Here is a 23693-nt window from a genome sequence, read left to right as displayed (position 1 = left end):
TTAACAGTTTTTCCCCACCTTTTAATTTATAGCTAAGGTTAACCAAACACAGATGGATGACATATGACCCCAAGCAGTCAGTATGAATTACAGGGATATGCAAACCAGTTCTCACTTTTCATGATGGCAGGGCCTACAGCCTATCTAGCTGAACTAGCAGTGCAGCTCTTCCACTCTATTCACACCATTTTTATAAATAAATTGTCCCTTTAGGTCACAGAATTCCCCTGAGCAACATCCTTTTATGGAGATGACCCGTGTCTGCTGAAATATTCCAGACAGTTTTTGCACATCTAGTCTTCTACTGTGAATTACTAGAGTCAGCATTTACCAGAGCGTCCTGCTGTGGGGCCAACTGCCAAGTACATTTATCACCATATCGATGATATTGTGTGTTCCTGTAAGTGGTAAATGCAGGTGCTTTGGCACTCACTACCTCCAGTGCCCAAAGGTGCAACAACCTCACTGCTCTATTATCTAAAGATGTTATAGAATGTGTTTTTCTTGTCAAATGAGATTCTTTTACCTTTACATCCGACGCTAATGGTGGTGCGGTGCATGTGTTGACCAGCAGGTGGGGAAGTTTTTCATGGACTGTTCTACCCTCCAGCCCCCACCTCTGTCCCTCCTCTGTCTGTCTCATGCTGCCCCTGATGAGAGGAGTTCCTGCACGAACTTCATTCCACTTCACAGAGGGAGAACATATGTTGGAGACTTAACAGAGAAAGAACAGAGAGAGTAGCCAAACAAAGCTCTCAGACTGGACTCATCTTTTTTTTGTTTGTTGGATTACCTTTCTCAAGTCAGGATCTTCATACATTTGTGTTTTTGCATTAGAGTATATGACTGAAAGTTTGTGTCTGAGGTGTAAATGTGATTGCAACTGTTTGTAGACATGGATACTTCCTTTGCTGTACGCTCTCTTCTCCTGGCCCTTCTCCTCTCTCTTCATCTACACTGCCACCTCCTTGTTTGGGCCGCTATGGACTCGTGCTATGATGAGAGGAGCGTCATGAGCCGTTGCATGCCCAAGTTTGAGAACATTGCCTTCAATCGTACTGTGGTGGCATCAAACGTGTGCGGTTCCCCACCTGAGGACTACTGCATGCAGACTGGCTCAACGCGCTCGTGTCACCACTGTGATGCATCAGACCCAGACCTGAGCCACAATGCCAGCCTCCTGACAGACTTCCACAGGAATGAGGAGCCCACGTGGTGGCAGAGCCAGTCCATGTACTATGGCATCCAGCACCCCAATTCTGTCAACCTCACCCTCCACCTGGGTAAGAGCACAGCAGCACATCTTTAGTTCAGTCTGGCCTCCACAATTCATGGCACTGAGTATCTTCAGGGTTCAATTGTGGTCTCTGTTCCTATGTTTGTCTATAATGTCCTGTTTTATTCTAAAGAGACTTGAAGCTTTCCATGTGCACTGCATTTACTGCGTCAAGGAATAGTATATTAATATCAGTTTCAATGCAGAGTCCAGTGTTAGGAGGATAATTATGGGATATCACAGCAATTCATGTTCTCACACCAGTTGAGTCTGTGCGACAAAATAGGTTTACTTTGTGTAGTGGCAGTGAATTCATGGGACATCTTTAATACAAAGCAGCTGTGCTTAACAACACATGATTTGTATTATTCAGTCATGGCTCTGAGCTGTCTTAATAAAAAACATTGTGGCTCAGGCATGGCTAGACTTTGAGTGTTTGTGAGCATATAGCCACAAGGGCATGTCTGAGAATTTTTGTTGGATTTAGAGTGGATGAGAAAAACATACACTTGTATCCAACATGCTGAGATAGCAACTGACTGATGGCCCAGTGTTGACCCACGTTTAATTTCATTCAGCCCACATACTGCCATGGTGTATTGGTGGTGAACGCATCCGAATCTGGATCTACTTTAAGTATGATTTGGGCCAGAACCCGACTAGAATACAACCACAACATGCAGAGAAACATGTCACCAGAATGTTTTGGACCAGATTGTGAAAACATATCAACCTTTAAGTAACCATTTTACCTTGAAATCCATATTTCCCATTGTATGATAAATTCATTTAATTCTGTGCAACAGGCTCTATTTAGTGTTTTCACTTACACAGTTGTCAGGTGTTGGTACAAGAAATATACTGTAAATTGACTGTAAATAGAACAGAAGGCAGTTATTATTTTCTGAGATATTCCACGTAATGAGCAGCTGATAACCTGCAGGAAAGCCCCAAGTTTGGAAGGAATGAGGCTATGATAAGGAAAGGAGGACTAACCGAAGTTAGCCAGTCATTTACATAAAATGCATTTGGAATTCAGAAGATACGCTCACTTTTCAGGGAGGTAACTTCCATTAACCCCCCAGCCAGAGTCATTTTTGCACAGCCAGGGAGTTGGTCAGCAGGTCCACTGTCACTTGAAATTATGATAATTTTCCCTGCACTGTGATGAAAGTTTTCACAGAACTTTTGGAGAGAAATCCTTCTGAAGTGCATTTTAAACAAAATTTTGCTTTTGGGTTTTTTTGTAAATATGATCAAACTCCTATAAAGTAGTTAACACAGTCACTGTCAAAACCCAGGTTTAACCAAAAATTTACATCTAAAACTCTAAACAACAAACAACCTGTTTGGGCAGGATCAAGCAAGCACGCAAGCAAAGCTTTGTATATATAACAAATACCATTCCAGGTGGAAGCACAACATGCCTCACAGCATGTGAGCTACCACAGAAGTTGCAGTCACAAACTCAAAATGTTACATTAAGTCTGAGAGTGTTCATTTCAACACATATACATACTCTTTTCAGTGTCAAAATTAATACTTGTTGATTTGAACTTACACTGAAAAATTAACACCGACGGTTTTGCTGTGTAATTAAAATAGACATATTAATAATACATGTGAGTTAAAACCAATAAGAAATAGGAATGAGAATTGAACATACACATGAATAAAACCATTAAAAAGTAAGAATTAAGTAAAATACCAATTAAGACCAAAAGTTGAACAGTAAAATAGTAATGAAATACCATAATCATAGTAAATAAGATATGTTTGTTAAAACCAGTAGAAGAAGTAAGAATGAATTATAGATAATTCCAGCAAACCACTTTAAAACAAGGTCAGTTTAAATCAGGAAATTTCAGGAAAATGTGCAACTATTGAATCAGCCAAGAAAGATTTTGTGTTTGTTGTTTTGCATTGGCACAAGTGCTTTGTTGAGTAAAATTAAGATTTTGAATAAGGATGCAAGTCTGTGAAAAGTAGAGTGTAATGACTGAGGAAAAGAAGTCGATTCATGATTGCAATGTCTTATTTCAAACTCTGGGAGACAGATAATATGCTGTTGGCACAAATTATGTAAACATGTCTCTCCAGCATGAAATGGATTGTCTGACAGTCGTTCAATTTGAACACTTTTCTTTTGTTCAGCACTTGAAAAGCTGAAAAGAGTTACTTTTATGCAAGTAAGACATCTAGGTCAGCTACTCCGGGGTTAAAATAAGGATAGGTTTGGGCTGAGCAAAAGCTTGGTTACAAGAAGATCAGGTAAGATAAATGACGAGGGTTTGGGTTTTGTCATTATAAAATGTGAAAACAGCTTCAATAATAACACTGTACTTGATTCATGCTGGCCTTGGAACTGAACCTGGGTTTTCACAGATCAAAGCAAATATGCAACTATGCACCACTTTTACCACGGTGAATTATTTCTGTGTTAGTAATACAAGTTTTTGGGATTACCTCCTTCACACATTCCATTCTTTGGAGAAAATGCATTGGAGCCAGTTTTTGTACACTGCGTACATATTTGCATTTGAAGACATTCCTCATTTCACAAAATTTTATGAGACCAGCTTGAGCCATTAGCATCATTATCCCATTACCATGCTGTGGGAAACTGCTGAAATAAGTAACCGACCCACATTTGTCACTTTAACTGAATTAAATTGTGGCGACTAATGTTACAAAGCATTAATACAAATCTTTCTATGAAATTACCTTTCCCACCTCAATTCATTTGCTGAGCTGTGTGTATGTGTGTGTGTGTCTGTCTGTAACAAAGTAAGGAACAATGAATAATGCTTTGGTCCCCCATTGAACTAAATAAATACAAAATACTAATTAAAATTACAATTTTTTTTGGATAGAGTACATTTAATAGATTTTTCTGTATTTAAATTGAGAATTTATTCTCAATTTAAATACGAATGCTTAAAACAGAATTCCCCGTGCTTTTTAATCTGTCCTCTCTTTGGTTTTACTCTCCCCTCTGCAAATGACAAACAGCATCATGTCCAAATACTGAATATATTAACGAATCCAGAGAAGTCAGCAGTAACTTTCCTATATTGTGCCACAGGCAGTTTGCTAACAAGCCAGCAAACCCCCCACAAATCAACCTACACAGCCAACAATTGCTCCCTCATTTAATCTTAATGGAAGGGAAGGTAATTCAACATTTTGGCTTTCTTCTCATATCTGTCATATATGAAGCCGGAGCAAGGAGATAATTAGCTTAGACTAGCATAATACCTAGAGTGGACATATTTTTGAAAACCATTGCAAACCGTTCATACACATGCACATATATAAATATATATATATATATATATATATACACACGTATGCAGGCACCATGGTCATTTTTATCTGGATGTGGGTTAATTATTTCAGTCCTTAGCACACCCATCAGTGCATCCTTCAACACCATGGATGCCATTAATGCAGCAATTTCCATTTCCATTACTTTACTAACTAAGTCATAAGCGTCCTGGAGCACTTTGGACCAATGCTCTTCTCAGCAGGAAAGCTTACCTGTGACTCATAGCCTGGCAGCAGCCTTTTCAACCACGCATTGACAATGCATTGTTCATGTTAGGTGATAATGAGTGGGACAGAACATGACCATGTAAGCACTGAAAACAAGTATAATATTATAATTATTCTTTTAATTGCTGCAAAAACCTGCAGAAATGTGAAACTGGGCCAGTCCTGGACAAGCCGGGACATCTGGTCACCATAATAATACAGAGCTAACTTAATGACATAATATAATACCAGAACCTGTAAAGCTCACTGATAAAAACATCATTGCTTGTTTCTTTATAACATTGTCACCATTGTACAGTTGTTAGGTAACCAGCAGAGATTCCAGGAAGTCACTGCTCCAGGGCAAGAAATAATCTTCTCTTTTTTTTTTGCATAACAGACAGACATGCAAGTGGTATCAATCTTCTCACCTTACTCCTGACAAGGAAGCATATATGCATATCTAAGTTTTGAAAAATAAATTGAACTCTGCCTGTACTAAAAATCAAGCTGTACCAAATGATTGAGAGATCTGACATTGGCTAAACACGGGAAGTAATCCATCACAGCAAACTGTTAACACATCCAGCGGACACAAAGCGGCATTATCATTCATTTGGAGTCGTGTTACTGGCCACTTTGTGAAAGCAAGTCCAACACTCCACCAAGTCCTGAGGGAAATACACGGCTCTGCAACTGCTAAATGTTACATCATGCTAACCAGCTCGTCACTAACTCAGTCCGCCTGCCATTGAAGAGCAGCGTGTAGTGGGTATTTAGGGCTTTTTGTTAAAACAGCTGCCTGCTCCGACCAAAAACAGTACAGTGAAAGTGGGGGAAAAGGGTAACCTCAGATTCAAGCCTTAATTCTCTGTCACTATGAGTAATTTGGTCCATTGTTTTAATGAAAATATTGATTACAGTGGCTTTAACTAAGGTTAGAATCACCTTAACAATATCCTCTGTCTATGTATTTGTGTGTTGGGACTTCCAGAAATCCACCAGTGAAGACAGTTCCTGCTCAAAACTAGAAATATTCTTCATAGGTCAGGTCTCCTCTCTGCTCTGCTGCAGGTGAAGGGTGGGCACTCCCCATCCAAAAGCTCTGCTTCAAAGGAACATGAGACAGGGACAAAATGATGACAAAAGTTGAAAATGTCAGAGCTTTGACCATACAGGAACTGTTGTATCACATGCTCTGAAAGCAAAAAGTGCCACCATCAAATGGAGGATATTGATTTCCAATAGCAAGTAGATGTCTGGCTGTGTTTTGAGGCTTTGTTGTTTGTAATCTCCGGCTAGTCCTTTTTTCCTTGGGAAAGATGCCAATGCTGCTGCTGCAGAAGTATGTCCTGCATTGTCTAGAGGGTTTGTTATTCTTCAAACAATTTCAACACCCACAAGTCTGTCTCCCTCGGACTAAACCGACCTTTGCTCCTTTCTGCATTTCACCCAAACATGTGTTTTTCTGTACCTGATGCCTTTTGATTATTCCAGTATTCTTAAGAGAAGAATAATTGTGTTTTCATAACACACAGTTTTATGTAACTGAATATCCCTAAATTGTCTATATGTGGCATCCCTTTGGTCCATATGAAAGCTCTGTGATCCATCTGGGTTGCTGGTGGGGGGTGTCTTCGACATTACTGTTTTCTTTTGCCTCTCCAAACAAAACAAGCTCTCTCTGAAGGGAATACAGGCAAATGCTGGGATGATAAACACAGCGGTAGGATGTAGGGACACATACTGCAGCCAGGTCAGAGTGGGTCTGTGGAAGAGTAGAAAGAGAAGGGGGAGTCTGGCTGCTTCAAGGGGAGTAAACAAAACATAATGAGGAAGAAGGGGGGAGAAAAAAGAAATTGCTGGGCGGTTTGCTGGTAAGGAATTGGGGTCAGGTTTTTCCCACAAAGACTTGGTGAGAAACACACACACACACACTCACACACACACATTCTAACAGCAGACATTGATGTGTGCAGCTGGTTCTCATTCAGTGCCGTCAAAGAAAAGCAACATCCTGCCTCAGATGTAAAACAATGATAAAAGTCTGCCACAGTTGGCATGACGCTCTCACAGGCGTGCACAGGAGACACAGCTCTCTGTCATAGACTACTCTATTCTATTTTATTCGTTAACTTTGAGATGATTAGAAGGTAAATACACTCATTGGTGTGTTTGCTGATCACAGAAATCTAAGCCTGGAGCAAACAGATTGTAAATATTGAGTCTACAGTACTTGTGGTGAGTTTAGTCTCATTCTAGGCAGACAGGACCAGCTGTGTTAAGTTGACACTCAAAGCAGGTCTGTACTTCTGCAGCCCATAGCCTTCACTCTTAAACTAGTCCAAATAGTCATTTTATCACTGTGGCTGTACACAACTTGGAACATCTGTGGTTTGATTTATGATGCCACAAGATCCTGGATCAGCACTGTAAAGTCACACCAGGCTGTTTTACTGGGTTTCCAAACTTGTCTTAGTTTTTGAAGATCTGTCGCATGGTTAAAAAAAAAAAAGACAGAGGCGTCTGCTTCAAACTGAGCTGTCCAATCTGTGAAAATAAATGTGTGAATTCTATCTTAGGTGGATTTTCTCTATACATATTTTGTGGTTTTATGTTACTTTGCTCCTAACGCAAAAGCAGCTAAAAAAAAACTGTTGTGTCCACATAAACTCTAATGAATCTTGAAAAAGGATGAATCATTATGCACAAAAACATACAAATATCCTTTGCAACTAATCTGCATTTCATCACAGGGGATATCCAACAAATGTTTCATCTTCTGCCTCTTTTATGTGTGCGCCTCAGTCTCAGCAGGGCTGAGCTCACCTCATGCAGGGAGTAAATGAAAGCTAAATGATCTTAGTTCTCCTAAAGGAAAGATACCATTAGAGATTGTTGCAGAGATAAGAGACAGAGGTGCAATGTCCTGACTTGGCAGCAAAAAGCAACAGATGCCATTATGGCTGTGTCAGTGGATGGCATCCCTCTATGAATGTGTAGAGAGCCTGAGACTTGGTATCTAATGATGGAGAAAAAAATCCCCATGAGTGCAATGAAGAAGCCTGTTAAGAGGGTTCCTACATGCTACTCCTCACTCAGGTCTCAATATGACTCCGGTTAATGTCTGCCCAGTTAATTCCCTGTAAAACTACACAGTATTTGGCAGATTCTTAATGTGTTCAGGAAGTGTAACTTGCAATCTTCCCCCGTATATGGCTCCAAGATTAGTGTTTGAAGTGTTCACAGTGAGTAAACAGTGGGAGGAAATGACACCACTAAATCAAAATGAAACATCAATTCTCTGTTTGCTTTGAGATTATGGACAAAAGATGTCAGCTTTCCTACAAAACCAAATAAGGACTGCAGCTATGTTGCAAATCGATGATTTCCCACATTCCAGTTTCCACACAGGAAGGAAAAACCCACCTTTAATTCAAGCTACCTGAGTGTGCAATATGCAAAAAAAGAAGAGCTGCCAAAATGCATTCTTCCCTAACCTCTCCTCTCATTTAATTAAACATGTAGCTGGGAGACTCATCCCCACACTTATTATGCACCTTGAAAAATTACTTTACAGACACCTTTTAGTTACAATGCAACACCAATTACAGAGCAACTTAGTCAGATCTGCCAAATCCCCCAACACCAACACCAACTCAAATGGAAATCTGGGTATATCTCCACATTTGCGTCAGATCTTCCAGATGCAGACACTGTGCTCTGGAACCCGTTTGCCTTTTTCACAGACTGAAGTCGAATCAGGCGGAATACAAACCTATGAAAAGTCTTTTTTCTCTTTTCTTTTCATGCCCCCACCTAAACATCACCTTCATTCAATCATTCAAATCATTCAATCAAGGATACGTTTAGTTCTAAATCATACTCATACCCCTCATTTCTGTCGCTTTACTGTCACACCTCAAATGTTGCATCAGACTATATTCTGTCCAATTCAACAATGCAGGCAGATTTCCCCTCTCCAAGTTTGCACTGATTGTCCTATTCTGTCCTACTGATAATATAAGACAAAAATGTTTTTGTCTCGCTCCCTTTGACCTATGTTTCACTTCTGGGGGCCATTATGATCTGGATAATGAGAAAATAATCCTGGGTATTCTTCCGCTCCTGCAGGAATGACATTCATTTACCCTGCATAGAGGCACGGGAAATTAAGCCTATCCCCCATTGTTTTCCTTCTTTCTATAATGCAATTATGTCAGTATTTTTTTCTTTGCTCCTGGGTCCTAAACTATCACCCCACAGTAGTTTTTCTCTTATAAAACCTGCCCTGATTTAACTATGTAACTACAATAGATCTACTTCTAACAGTAATTATTCTGATGATTCTTTTCAAAGCTAATCATCTCTGTTTTCCACAGGGAAGGCGTTTGAAATAACCTATATACGATTGAAATTCTACACCAGTCGGCCGGAGAGCTTCGCCATCTACAAGCGCACAGAAGAAGATGGCCCATGGTTGCCTTACCAGTATTACAGCGCTTCTTGTAGGAAGACTTATGGAAAGGATGCTAAGGCTTACATTCGCCCAGGAGATGATGAGAGGACAGCTCTATGTACGGATGAGTTCAGCGATATCTCTCCCCTCACTGGAGGAAACGTGGCTTTCTCCACCCTGGAGGGACGGCCCAGTGCATACAACTTTGACCAAAGCAAGGTGTTGCAGGTGAGGCCTCTTTTTGTTGTGTATTTTGTGTTGTATATATGCAAATGTATATGTATCATTACTGTCAGAATCTGTATTATTATATCACATAGATTATAATACCTAATAATGCAGATTCTGAACCTAGAGCCAATAATAGCCAAGGCAACCAAAATATGTGAAAAATAGATACAACTAATTAATGCAAAATACATATTCCTTAGGATTCAACTGAAAATTAAAACATTCAACTTTTTACTCCTTTTTTAATGCCTGTTGCTGCTCATTTTAAATGCATTAAATTTCAAAACGCTGATGACAATCCATAATGGATGTAAGAGCGTGCCAGTGTTGACCTTTTCCCAAGAACTTGTGGGATGTGTTTCAGTTTGACAATGTGAAGAACTTTCTTCGAAAAACACCAATTCAAATGGAAATCTGGGTATATCTTCTCCTTTGCTTCTGATCTACCAGATGCAGATACTGTTCTCTGAAACCTGTTTTCCTCTTTCACCGACTGGAGTCGAATAAGTGCTTTAGGGAGAATACAAACCCATGAAAAGTCTTACATCTCTTTTCTCTCCATGCCTCCAAATGTCTGATGTGCCAATGAATTGAATTGAATTGAAAAACCCTGATGACAATCTGTAATGGATGTAAGAGCCTGAAAGTGTTGACCTTTCCAATATTTTTTTTCCCAAAAACTTGTGAAGTGTGTCTCACTTACAACACCTTCATCAAAAAAGGTTATTTACCTCCAGACACGAGGGCTGCTCTCATCGCATACATAGCTTGCTGTAACAGCCCTGTGCAGCTGATGTCTAGTGATGCTGCTCATGATGCTCCTGGCCATCACCTCAAGCATTGACTGTATCATCAAAAGCCAACTTTTACACAAACAAACATACTGTAGCTAAGCACATATACATCCTTACCCCCCAGCTCTTTTCAAAGCAGCTGAAGGAAATCTAATGTTTAGCTCTGATTAACATTGATGAAGCTCTCAGAGGGTTGTGCTGAATTAATGGCAGCCTCTTGAGGGACAGCCTGGGAGGGGTGGGCACAGTAAAGCGCGGCTAAAAATGAGTAAATAAAGCACTTAATGCAGCCACTCCTTTTTCTTTGACAGGGCTGTAAGTATGTTTGCGTGTATCTGTCCATGCATGTGCTCGTCATCGGTTCATTAGTGAAGAACTTTTAGAGGCCTCTGTCATTATTTATTACTGAGGATCTTGCTGTCGTGTGTTGATCAGTAGCTATATCTGCCCTAAGGGGGATTCTATGCAACAATATTTCCAGGTCTCAATGCTGCTTACAGACCAAAATGTACAGTTAAAGTAACCTTCGCACAACTAATTAAATAAAATATTTAGAGCAGAGATCCTATAGGACTAGTGAAGGAGGATGGAAAATGGAGAGAGACTGATGGGTAATTACATAGAGAAGTGGAGTTTCTGGTTGGTTCTGAGATCAGTCAGAGGCTGAGCTGATGAGCTTAGGGTGGTTGGTGGGCACTGACACCACAGACTGGGGTTTGCATCCTGAGTCCTGTTACTGATAAGATTTAGGCAACAAAGGCAATGTTGGGTACGGTTAGGGAAAGATAATGGTTTTGGTTAAATATTGATACAGACATCATCTTTTGTGTGCTTCAAGTTTCTGTGGAGTTATTCAATATTTAACCAAGGACACGATTTTTCCTTAACCTTAACCATGCACGTGCGTTGAGAGCTGAAACCTAACCATTAATAACAAAACATTAATCATGCTTTAGTTGCTATGAGCAGACGTTCTATTGTGTTGTATTAAATTTGTTCTGGATCACCATTGTGTGACTTGGTTAGAGTAAAACAATGGAATTTACCCCAGCAGGAGCAACATGATGAACAAGCCTCCACTCAAATCTAATTTCTCTTTCCTTAGTCCCATCACCTGTTTCACAGGATGAGGACATCATATCCTGTAGGCCTCCCTCTGGCTCACTGTTTTCATTCTACATTTTCCTTCTTTCTACTGTCCCTTGTACCATCTGCATGCTGCTATTTTTATCCCCTATCTCTGCAACAACAACAACAAAAATCCTACAATGTCGTGGACATACTGTACATGTCCAAGAATAGTTTTCAATCAGTTCAGCAATTATATGCCTCTATGATCAGCCCACAGTCATTGCCCCTCCCACCACGAGTAAAACACTCCTCAAGACAATGATAATAATAATATGTTCTTATGCCTGACCTTTCTCCTTAAACAAAGTATGGAAATAGGTCAGGCAGTGCAAGACTAACACCTCTCTAAAGGAAGCTGTCCTCCTCCACATCATTAAATAAGAAGAGTGAGGTTGTCTTTTAGGGGATATGTGGAGGATATGCTGTGCAACCCTGCATAACCATAACCCGTTCCAAAAGAAAGAACCCATCCTCCAAAACTCAGTACAGTAACTGGGTGAATTTTTGGGGGGATGTTTGTTGCTCAGTCTGCCACTATATTTGCAGTTTACTGTATATGACTGTTATAAATCAGAGATTTATGAGGTGAGCTATAGCTCACCCAAATCTCAATATTCTCACTTTTGATGCTTTGAAGCTCAATTGTGAAATATGTTGTGCTTCAAATCTCTGAATGCCATGTTTAAGGAAAAACTGCTGAAGCAAACTGGAGCCTTGTCCTCCAATGCTGATGTATTTGAATACTTGTTTTATCCATTCCCAACATCAAATTATATTTACTTTGTGAGTAAAAGCTGTTATATACAGAAGTTGGATTTAAAACAGAATTCTAACATGAGAACTAAAAGCTTAGCTTTGAAATAGTGACTTTTACAGAAATATAGGGGCTGATTCTAATAGTTTGTACCTGATGAGAATGTTTAATTTGCCCTCTTAAAACTCCCAAAGACGTTTGATTTTAAAAGCAAAATAGTTTGATGCAACTTACAAGCCCTTAGGGCTACATATGTTATCTCTGCCTGCACACATACCTTAACCCCACCCCCTTCTCACCCTAACACACGCATGCTTCCTGAGCCGGATGCTGCCTCCTCATAAAACCTTCCCTCTCGTCAACCACGGCACTTTGAATGCATGACATTTCTGCAACCTCCTACAGAGTAGAAAGAGGCATGCCTTCCCCAAGAGTGATCCCATTTTAAACTGGGAAAAGATGGAGGAAAGACATCAGTGGTGAAGTCACATCAGCTCTCAAGCATACACTAAGCTGCACTGAGCAGCAGCATAAAGACATTTTCTCCTCATCCCTGCTATGTGCGGCCTCCTTCCATCTACAACAAGTGAGAATGCAAATGGAATGCACTATTGGATTAGTTGTAGTGTTGCTATGGGTTGGACACATTGTAAAGGAGGCTACTGTCAGTTAGGCGACATACAGCTGCATGAAAGGGAAATCTGCACGCAATGCTGGATTAGGCCTCTGAGCTGAGAGTCCAAAGATTGTACTCTATCTGTCTTGCAAGGACAACAAAGAAAGGGGAGTGAATGAAAAAAACATATTTCTATGGTTCAGCAATAAACGCTCAACCCACAGTCAAAAAAATAAGACTCTCCTGAAGCACCGGGATCTTCTCTCTCCACCCCATCATGCCCTCATTATCCCCTTTCTTTCTGCTCTCTGTGTATTATTTTGCTTCACCTCGTTCTACATATATGTTTATTTAATTTCATTATTATTATTTTTGCATGAGAGCAGTTTTAAAGTGCTTACAAGAAAAGGTAGTTGCAGCCTAGTTTTCTAGTTCAGAGATTATTTAACTGTCCTTTTCTGATTAATCCTCACGCTCTAGTCTTCTACCACTGTGCTATTTCAGCCTCACTATCTATCTGTTATATAATTCTGGCAGGCTGGGACAATAACAAGTCTAGGTTTGTAGGACATACAGGATTCAGCCTAGTCTCCTAAAATTCTGTAAAGTGAGCATTATGTTTCACTGAGAAATACAGGCTCCATGCATTAACAGAGCAAGAAATACTTCCCACCATGAAAGGATTATGTAGGATTACGGAATTAAGGGACTAAGGATTATGCAAAGAAGGCACGGCTAGAAACAGGTAGTCTGAGAGTCAACAATAGTATGATAGGAAAAAGGGCATTTTGGTCAGGGCGGTGGACACTTTCCTTAATCTCCAATGACCCAGGTTCAGTTACAAGTCTTAGAAGACAAAAAAAGAAAGTGTATATTGTTATCTTGCTTTTTCAGTAAACAGAACGATTTGCCTATTAACCCTGACTTTAACTGCAGTTGTTCCACTTGCTTATGCTCAGCTTTCCACGAGCGAAATGTTCAATTTGTGCTGCTGTGACAAAATTCATTGTAGGTGGCATTTAATTCTCGTGTGTCCACAACACTGAATTCATCCCATCACATTCTGTACACTGGAAGGTGTAAAGCAAGAGGAGGCATTTTTGGTTTTAGGCATGTTGAGTCATACAGTTTCATCATGAGGCTGCATCACTATATCACTGAGGTGCAGTGTTCTTTACTGTGCCTTGTAAGACATTAACACCTCAGGTGTAACATGAGACATCAGTTGAGTGGTCAACCACTGTGGTCTAGATTGAAATATCTCAACAACTATTGGATGGACTGGGCCAACATTTGTAGACGTTCATAGCAGACGATGTATCTGAAGAACTGAAGCGATTCTGACTTTTCTTTTGTTTTGGTGTAATGTCTCCACTATTTCATGGATTGTCATGGAATTTGGTACACACATCAATGTCCCACTCAGGATGAACTGACTTTAGTGATCCTTTCATTTTTCCTCTAGCACCGTTGCCGGGTCAAACGTTATGTCCAATGAGTATGTTAGTATATTGAAGTTAGCATTTAGCTCAAAACACCACTGTGTTTAAGAGCCGCTAGCATGGCTGTGGGCTGTCAGAAAATCAACAAGTGGGCGCTGAATTTGCAAAAATGTCAGAATTCTACAGGGATACTGTTCATGTTGACCCCAGCACTGAGTGGTTGGGTTTATTATTGTAAGTGTAGGCCTACAATGAAATAATTTCCATAATATTTCAACAGAAAAATATGCAGTATCTTATTGCCTACTAGACCGTTGATATACTTCAGTCACTTCAAAGTTTATAGACACACACCACCTCTTGTGTTTGTGTTGAAGAGGCAACGCCTTTCCAATAAGCACCCTCATGACTCAGTCAGTTGAACTTTGTTTTTCACACTCGAGAGGACTCCTCCAAAAAAGTCTTCAGTCTAGAGAGTTTGATTCCCAGGTGTGTCCGTCCACAGCTCTAGCTTGTCCCTGTACCTCCTTGTCCAGGTCAGCAGCATCACAGCTTTCACACTGAATGAGGAGCAGCAATAGGCACTTTTGATTTTAGTTGGAAATGTGGGACCTCTGTGACCAGCTACATGGAAACGTCAATCACTGAATGCATTTGTCAGTGTGTGGGGGGAAAAAAGTAGCATGCACATGCCAATCAGTGGCTAATTCTGTTCCATGCTATGGATGGTTACTCTTGGAAACGCTTAATTCTTCACTAAATATGTAACATGTAACATCTATCCAAGGACATAGGTCTCCTGAGGTAAAATGTAAAATCGGATTTCATAAATTACTACCATGAAATGTTGAATTATTTATTTTCCGTGTACAATGTCATTAAGATCACTATCAAAACTCCCTATCAGGTTTCATATATTCAGATGTGAAAACTGCTGTTACAATAATTATGTAAGGAGAAAAAAAATCTTTTGCTGGTACGTGATAAAATGGATGTATTTAGGTCCCGTTGATGTGTGATGTGTCTTCATCAGATTAAAGTACCACAGAAGTAAAGATTAACATTAATATTACTGAACATAGTGTTTATTATTGTTGAAAACACCTTATTATTGTATTAATGAGTGCTGTTATGGAAACAATGCAAAAATATATTGCACTCAAAACAACATCATTATGATATAATGTTGCTCCAATTAAATAAAAGAATTAGAATATTTGTACTGTTAAATGAGTTGCTGCCTCTGCAGGTGTGCAGCTTGCATTTCAACAATTTAAGCCTTTAATAACAATGCTGATTGTGATTAATGTACAAAAATGCACAGTCTTTGCTTCCTTATATGGAAACATTTCTTCCTTTACCTGTCATAGTTTTGAAAACAGCTTAAACACCGTTTCATAACAACAGGGAATATTCTAATTTTCCTATTAACCTATTGAACCGTTAGATGTCTTTATTTTCATGCTGAGGCTATGCAAAGAAATGTGTATTGGGTGTGTAATTAGTATGGGAGCCTTACAGTAAAGCTTGACTACTAATGGTGCTGCTGGCTTTATTTCAGAATGCTTTGGATGACATCGACCCACTGATTATAAAGCTATAGGGGATCAATACATGCCAAGAATACATAGATTGGGTGGCAAATCTCTCAACAAACCTGCCAAACACCCTCTCTTCCTCACTCCCCCTCTCTGCCTTCCTCTTAAACAACAAGATGAGAAGACCCATAATTGACTGTGATCTGTGTCCCATTAGAATAAAAGGCGGATCAATCGCACCATTTCTTTCATTAAATCTCTCATTCCCACTCTATTTTAAGGTTGATGGGACAGATGGGTGTAGAGAGTAAAGACAAAAAGAATCAGCCATCCTCTTTAATGCAAAACAAAGCTGGGGGAATGCAAAAGAGTATTCCTTTCCATGCAGTGAAGCATCGCAAAAAAAGGTGGTGGGGCATATTTTTCTCTAATGGTGACATACTGGTTCCTGCTTGAGCTACAAATACCAGAAAAACAAGATGAAACTCAATACAGGGGACGAGGTTTAGGGCAGCACTCAAAAATATAATTCCCACAACAGCAGTATTCATTGAATATAAGATGAAGGGTGTAAAAAGAGGGAGGCAGAGGGCATCTGGGAGGGAAGTACATGCAAGGATATAATAGCTCATTTTTTAAACAATAAACACACCTGCTTACTCAAATCCAACAAGCTTCTTTTCCTCCGTTGTGTAAATTGTGAATAGTTGACTTATTTCACCAGGTTACTCCTCACAATATCAATACTGATTTCCATATTTGAAGGCCACTGTAAACACACCCTCAGGTCAGCATTCTAATTTGCCCACAACTTAAGTGTATAACCAAATATTTGCAAAACTAATGACATTCTGATCAGTCTCAGTTGTACTTATGTTTTAGTGAGAATAAACATGCTAACAGGCTAAACTACATTTACAAACCTTGTAAATAACATTTGCTTCATATCAGCCTGTTAGCATCGACACCGTCAGCATGTCAGTATGCTGAAGTTAGTATTAAGCTCCGCTGTGCATAAGTACAGCCTCACACAGCTGCTATCACAATACTGTAGCTGGTAGGGTGCTCAAAAAGGGCAGACCTCCACCAAGCCCAATAGCCCTGCTAACCAAAACTATAAGAATCAGAATCCTTAATAATCCCCAGGGGGAAATTGCTGTTTGTTACACACAGCTCCAAAAGAATAAGAATAAACTTCAAACACAAAAGTAATAATAATGATACAAATAATACCACTACTACTAATAATAATGTATAACAACATGTACATTCAGAGTGAGGAGATGTATTATATAATACTAATAATACTACTACCACTACTACTACCACCAACAATAACATATAACAACATGTACACTCAGAGTGAGGAGCTGTATTATATTACAATAATAATAATAATAATAATACCACAGGTTTCCTTCTCAGGCCATTATGAAAAGCGGACCACTAGTTTTTCCCTAATCCTGCTGACAAACAGATAAACAGATAGCACCGGAAAGCCTCCTCGGTGGAGGTAATTATGGCTCAGTTTCAATAGGTTGTGTAAATCCTGTTATTATGTTAGTCTACATATCAACTACACATCTGTTCGTCTGGCAAACACGCTCCCTGAAGAAGCCATTAATCCTCTGATACCTCTCCATTAACGAACCATTTTCTGATTGTATGGCTAATACAGGAGATGGGTAATAAACGAAGGATGAGATAAGTGCCACATTTTTATGAATCCTTTTCTACTTTCACTACTTTTCACTGTTATGAGCTGACCTTTTCTCATGTCGAGTCATGGTAAAAGAGCTGGCGAACGCTCTGTAATACCCTGCGGTTAGGCGTCTCAGAATGAACTCTTTTATTCCTCAGAATACAAACCCTGAAGAATTCTTGCACAAGAGGAAGAGAAATAAGGAGGGGGGGGGATCTGTGTTGTGATTGTAATCACTGATCGGCCTCTATGAAAACACATCTATAAAACAGGCCTCAGTCTCTGATTTTCTTGTTCAGGAAAAATGTGCTTTTCATAAAGTTGATGTAATCAGAGTAATTGCCCCAAGCACTTCCTGTGCAGTTTTTTTTTCAGCATTGTTTATAGCAATATTGCATTTCTATAGACATGAGTAGTGATCCAGTTAATGCAGTAAAATCAAACCCCCGAGGATACAAAAGAGGCCATAGCCATACCATATTTTATTCCTATGACTGACACCTTGTTTTAATGCTGGACAGCCAGAACTCCAGTTCACAGGACGAAAAAGGGGATGCTTTATAAATTCAACATTAGAATTAATATCTACAGTGCATTAAATCGTGACTGTAAAAAAGCCCACTTACATGCGTCAGGATTTTTTATTCATAGAAAACATTTATCAAGTGGCATAACTTGCAGGGAGATAAAGGTTGGGCACTCGTGTCAGGGGTTAAAACCACACTCTCTCAGCAGAGCATAAAATGATCCTTGTTCCTTGCTGTGGCATGTCCGTGTGCCATTTTCTCTGCATATGGCTCATACAGAGCCATGCATATTTCATGAGGCTTAAAACAGGAATTGCATCCTGCCTGTTTTATTAGCATTTTAATCCCTTTGCAGATTCGGCGCTTGTGCCTCATTCTTAGAGGCGCGTAGTTTCAATATAGAGACTTCACACGCTTCATCTGCTGCTTTTAAAATATATCTCCTTGTCATTTTGAGGGGGACAAAGCAAAATTGGACTGATAAAAAAACAAAACAACTGGTGACATTTAAATGCGCAGGTGTTTTTGTCATGTTTATGTCGTCTGCATAAATATAGTGCCCCGTGCTATACCAGTGATCTAATGTGTTTTCATTGCCTAAATGATTATTATTTGGAATAAACAAAACTCACCTTGTAACACGCCATGTAGATTTTTTCTATAAAGTAATGGCTTACTTCAAAGGGGACTCTGTTGTCAAGTTTGTAAAGCTCTCTTTTTTTCAATAATCACGCAGAAGATGAAAGCTGCTGCATGAATTCAAATTTAATTTGTTCAGTCATCCATTAAAACGGTTTGTCTGTCTCCCCTGCCACCAGTCCGTCCTCCCTCTCTCTGTCTCTCTTCCTGTCTCTCTCCCTCTCTCTCTCTAGAAAGCTGTGTGGCAAATTGGAGCTCCAGCGTTGAATGACAATGAGTAAAAGGGGAAAAAAATACATATTGAGGGCACACTGAACTTAAGCAATTAAATTAAAAAGTTATTAACTTTGGAACGAGGGACACTGCTCTCTTTCCCATCACTGCCTGCGGCTAGAGGCTTCAGAGTTCAAGGAAACATGCTGAAACAGAAAACGGGAGACGGGAAGCAGACAGACATATGAGGAAAAAAGAGAGAGAGAGAGAGACGGGGGGAAAGAGAGATTTTAGAGGTGAGGGTGAAGGTTGTGAGCCCCCAAGCAGAAATGTGCTCCAAAAACTGAATTTGATATCATCCAAAATGTTGCTGTATGCAGCTGAATACACGTTTATGTGCATCTGATCATTAGACCATTATTGTCTTGGGCTGGCCCATTGCCACTCTCAATGCTTTAGCCTATCCCTAAGTCAGCATCATTGTGGAATTGTGAGCCCAAATTCCAAGGGAGTGAGAATCAAAGTTAATTAAGCTTTTGCTGTGGTTTGCACAAATAATAAGTAATGGGCTGACTACTAATTAACCCTAAGAAACTGCTTCCTTTCAGTGCAGTAAGTGATATTTGGAACTATGTGTGCCTTTCCTTACACAATTAGCACTGTTCTACCAAGCACAACGAATAACTCCTCCATAAGATAATGGTCTCGTACTCTATGATAAATGGCAGAGAGTATTTGCTTTTATGGCGTGTAAGAGTTTTTAAATGCTAACAAAGCATTTAAAACATTTTATCATCTATGTGTGCTTTAAAGCACCAGAGCTGGATGTTGAACAGCGATGCAGTACCAGTGTTCAGAACGGCACCTCATTAGCAGAGGCGTGAATTTCATGCATTTTAACATTAATGATCATCAGTTTGTGCTAATCATTTATTTAATAATTTAACAAAAGGGCAGGTCATGTCCGTTAGGTCCTATCCTTGTTATTTATTGGAAACAGACAAGATCTGATCACATAAAAAGATGAAAAAAGTCTCATACTGAAAACGTGAAAAGACACGTGAAGCAGATTCAGAACATGTCATTAGCAGATCAAATAAACTAGTATACAGTTGCACATGATTTGATAAATAGGAACCTGTGGAAAATATTGACCCTGTATGAATCTTGCTGTCTTGAGTCAAAACACAGAAAGGAACTCTTATATCTTAACAACTTTTGGATTGATTGCTATGTAATATGAATATCTCCATCTACTGAATGGTTTGGCACCAAATCTTGCACACATTCCTGTTCACCTGAGGATACATTTGACCAACTTTGGTTATTTCAGTATAAGAGGGTTAGCATTTAGCTCAAAGCACAGCTGCTCCTGAGTACAGCCTCATGGAGCCATGTAGTATTTCTCAAAATATTGCCCATGTGCTTCTGTGTAATGCTGCCTACCTGTATCCATTTATGTGGTCTTTATGTAAGTCCTTAGTTGAACACCTCACTTATTGTGCATCGAGCATGTGAGGACATTATGCTCATTTCACTATATGTCGGGTGATAACCCAGCACAGGATAAGTACAGCATAGGTGACAAGGTAAAGAGCTGAGCAATCAAAGAGAAAATGGACATGATGACATTTTAGAATAATTTTCTGCCCTCTGTGCATTATTTTGCTTTGTTTCTATTGGAAAATGAAACCATAATTTCTTTGCACTATTTCCTCTCCATTTTCTCAACCTTGAGGCACTTATTTCAGCATAATTTATTAACTTGCAGCTAAGTTTCCCATCTCAAACTCTGATGAAAATCATAAAATGTCCAGGTAGTGTAAAACAAAATGAAGAATGAGCATGTGTTTTCCCTGGCAACCGCAGTGCATCGGGGTCACCCAGCACTGTCCAAACCCCATTAGCTAGGAGAGCCATGTCAAGCAGGGGCACAGTCGATAAGCAAGGGCCGGAACAACAGCATGCCAGCCAACTGCACTCAATTCTGCAACACCGTAGTTACGATTACAAAATAGAAGCTCTATAGCCCTCAATAGACTGCTAAGGCACAGAACTGTCTGGAAATCCTGAAGTGCACTCCAGCTCCAGCAGGAGAGTGCAGAGATAAGACTGGCAGAGGGAGAGAAAGGAAAATAAAGAGGCAAGGCATAAAGTGAAGAGAGAGGGTATTTCAGGTAAGAACACTGAAGGTAGGATGAATTACAACCGCTGAACAGTCAGAATTTTGCTGAAAGGGAGACACCAGTTGGTGTAATTAAAATTTAAGAAATGTCCTCCCTCTTTAGAAAGACCTGTTCATTTTTATCCACTATGCCACTGATTGCACATTGCTGAGTATACCAGACTCCATCCTGAGAGGTCTTTACTGACAAAGCCAGCCCACAGGTGGCACTGAAGTCCAGTAGTCATGCTGACACCATCCACCCAAGGGTTAAACCAATCAGAAACACATGTGTGGTATATTCACACCAGATGGTCCAATAAGGGGCTGTGACCTCTTGATGCAGCATGTCTGTTGGAACTGCAGGCAAAGTCCACGCAGGTGGTCTCAATCCCAAGACCCTCTCCTTTGAAAGAGGGGGGTGGCGGTCACGTTGACAGAACAAAAAAGCCCTCAAGTAGGAACTCTTTTTAATATAACTTGGTTCTAACTTTTACTGCAGTGCTGCTCAGGCAATTTTAAGCTTAAAGAGAACACGGTAGGACCCTGTGAAGAAAGCCTCAGAGGGCTCAGTAGTGTCATCTTTGTTATATTTCTCGCTACGAACCAATTAAGCCACTTTCTTCACAGTGTGAACAGAGCAGAGCAATGCTTAACTGTATTGTTTTAAATGAAGCTAATGACAATGTTCCTTTACTTCATGCTTATTAGGTACCGTACAGCTTCTGATGTGGTACTCTAGCTAAAGGACTATTTTCATGCTTTTTACTCTGTTCATTCCAATACTGAAAATTAGATTGTTTAAGACAAACTTCACAACTTTCATGGCGCTTTCACACCGGCAGGGCCCCGTGCCGGTTCCGGTTCCGGTTCCTGACCTAATTTTGAACCGGCCGGCGCGTTCAAACCGAACAAAACCTGAAAAGTTGGTTCTCAGCTGGAACCAAAAAATAGTTGGTTCCAGCTGAGAACTGTGACATAAACAGTGGGTCAACGAAAGCTTACCGATAATCCATGCGATTCGCCATTTTGCCGGTGTTGTGTTTACTTCCGCCTGAGTAACGCAGAGTAACGTCCTCCCACTTTGGTTCCGCTTAAACTGGTGTGAACGCGGTTTGGTTCACCAGAAAGCACCATAGAGACCATCTGAGACTCCAGAACCGGAACCGTGTCTGTCAGACAGCTTCTGTGGACTGGTTTCTATAACTTTCTCTACAGCAAGAAAATCAGCTTGCAGACATTTACAACTTGCTTAAGTTTGAGAAGCCATCAATGTTGACTGCTTCAGATGTTATCATTGCTTGATAATGCAGTCGTCAGCAGGGACTGCTTTGAAAATGTTCTCTATTGTTGTGCTCTGCTATGCTCCAATGCAAGATTTTGAGTGGGCTGCCAAACAGCGGCCTTTTTAATGATAGAAATATCTAAATTCATGATTCTTTCTTGTCTCTTTTTGAAAACAGTCATGTTTGTCTATTGCATTTGTAAGTGTGCCCCTGAATGCACCATTTATTATCAGGATGGTCCCTGCTTTCAACTGCATTTCCATGTTAACAGCTGTATCCTTTACAACAACGTAAACAGGACTATTTGGTCTGTCTGAAGCAATGTACACAAAGTGCAACTGATGCTCATGGGAATGTTATTAGTTTTGCAGGAATTTGGCCTCAAACTGCCTATTGGACAAATTGAAATTTTGACCTGATCCAGCAGTTGAGACACTTCTCTCAAAACTACATGGAAACTTCATATTGGCTCTAGAGAAAAAGTCACAGGATCATCAAAGTCATTGGGATACATCATCTGGCCTTCATAGATATCTGTACCAAATTTCATGGAAATCCATCCTTAAGTTTTCAAAATGTTTCACTAAAAGCCAAAAATTTCAGCATGCTGGTCAGTGGAAATCTTCTGGGGAACATGTATGGCTGTAGAAAATGTCCATAATCTAGAGCTATATGGTATGTTTCACACAAAGATAACAATATAACATGGTGTAAAAATGTATAGTATTATAGTTTTTACAGTCAAACATTTGTTATCTATACACAATTTGTAGTTAGCTCGGCTAAACCCAGTCCAATCCAATAGGCGCTATCTGATGGGCTTTAGCACTGCAAAGACAAAGTGTAGCACTTGAGAAAAGCATGAATGAACTCATCACACTTGTTTTTAGTCTGAGGCCCATCCATCTCCTTCTCTCCCATTGCCGCACTTCAAAGACACCTCTGGGGAGAAACTTCAAAACGTACAGCGGTGCAGGCTTTTTCAGGACTGCCACAGAGTCCCAGCCAAGAAACATAAAGTTTCTCCCAGGCTATTTGTTTTAAAGTTGGTTCTGTACACTGTTAAAAGATTCCTCGTATCATCTGTTCTCCCTTTACCTGGCCTCACTTTTATCTTCCACCTCACTACTGCATTTACCATTTGCTTTTTCTCTATTTGTGTTATCCCTCTCCACTTTCTTCTCCAACTCTTGCTTCATCCTGCCTTTACCTTTGCAGTGGGCTCAAACAGAGGAGCTTAAATCATATCAGGGATGGGAGCTTTGCCACGTGCCATCCATTATACTGAAGTACTGCTGCCGTGTTGTCTCTTTTCTTATGTTTTTTTCATAATTCAGCTTTTGTCTCCATTAATCCCCTTCTTTCTTCAGCCCTCTTTCTGACATTA

General features: G+C 40.0%; 1 protein-coding gene across 1 annotated transcript in view; it reads left to right on the top strand.

Moving 5' to 3' along the window:
* The first annotated feature begins 895 nt into the window (after window positions 1-895).
* lamc3 (laminin, gamma 3) overlaps window positions 896-23693 on the top strand; it is a 95112-nt gene continuing 72314 nt past the window's right edge. The window contains exons 1-2 of the mRNA XM_070850425.1: window positions 896-1283; window positions 9193-9497. Coding sequence (XP_070706526.1) covers window positions 896-1283; window positions 9193-9497 — 693 coding nt within the window. The remainder of the gene's footprint in view (window positions 1284-9192; window positions 9498-23693) is intronic.

This window comes from Pempheris klunzingeri, chromosome 19 (genome assembly GCF_042242105.1).
Source record: "Pempheris klunzingeri isolate RE-2024b chromosome 19, fPemKlu1.hap1, whole genome shotgun sequence".
NCBI classification, from domain to species: Eukaryota; Metazoa; Chordata; class Actinopteri; order Acropomatiformes; family Pempheridae; genus Pempheris; species Pempheris klunzingeri.
Note: the sequence above shows the minus strand (reverse complement) of the source record. Positions and strands in the feature narration are given on the sequence as shown.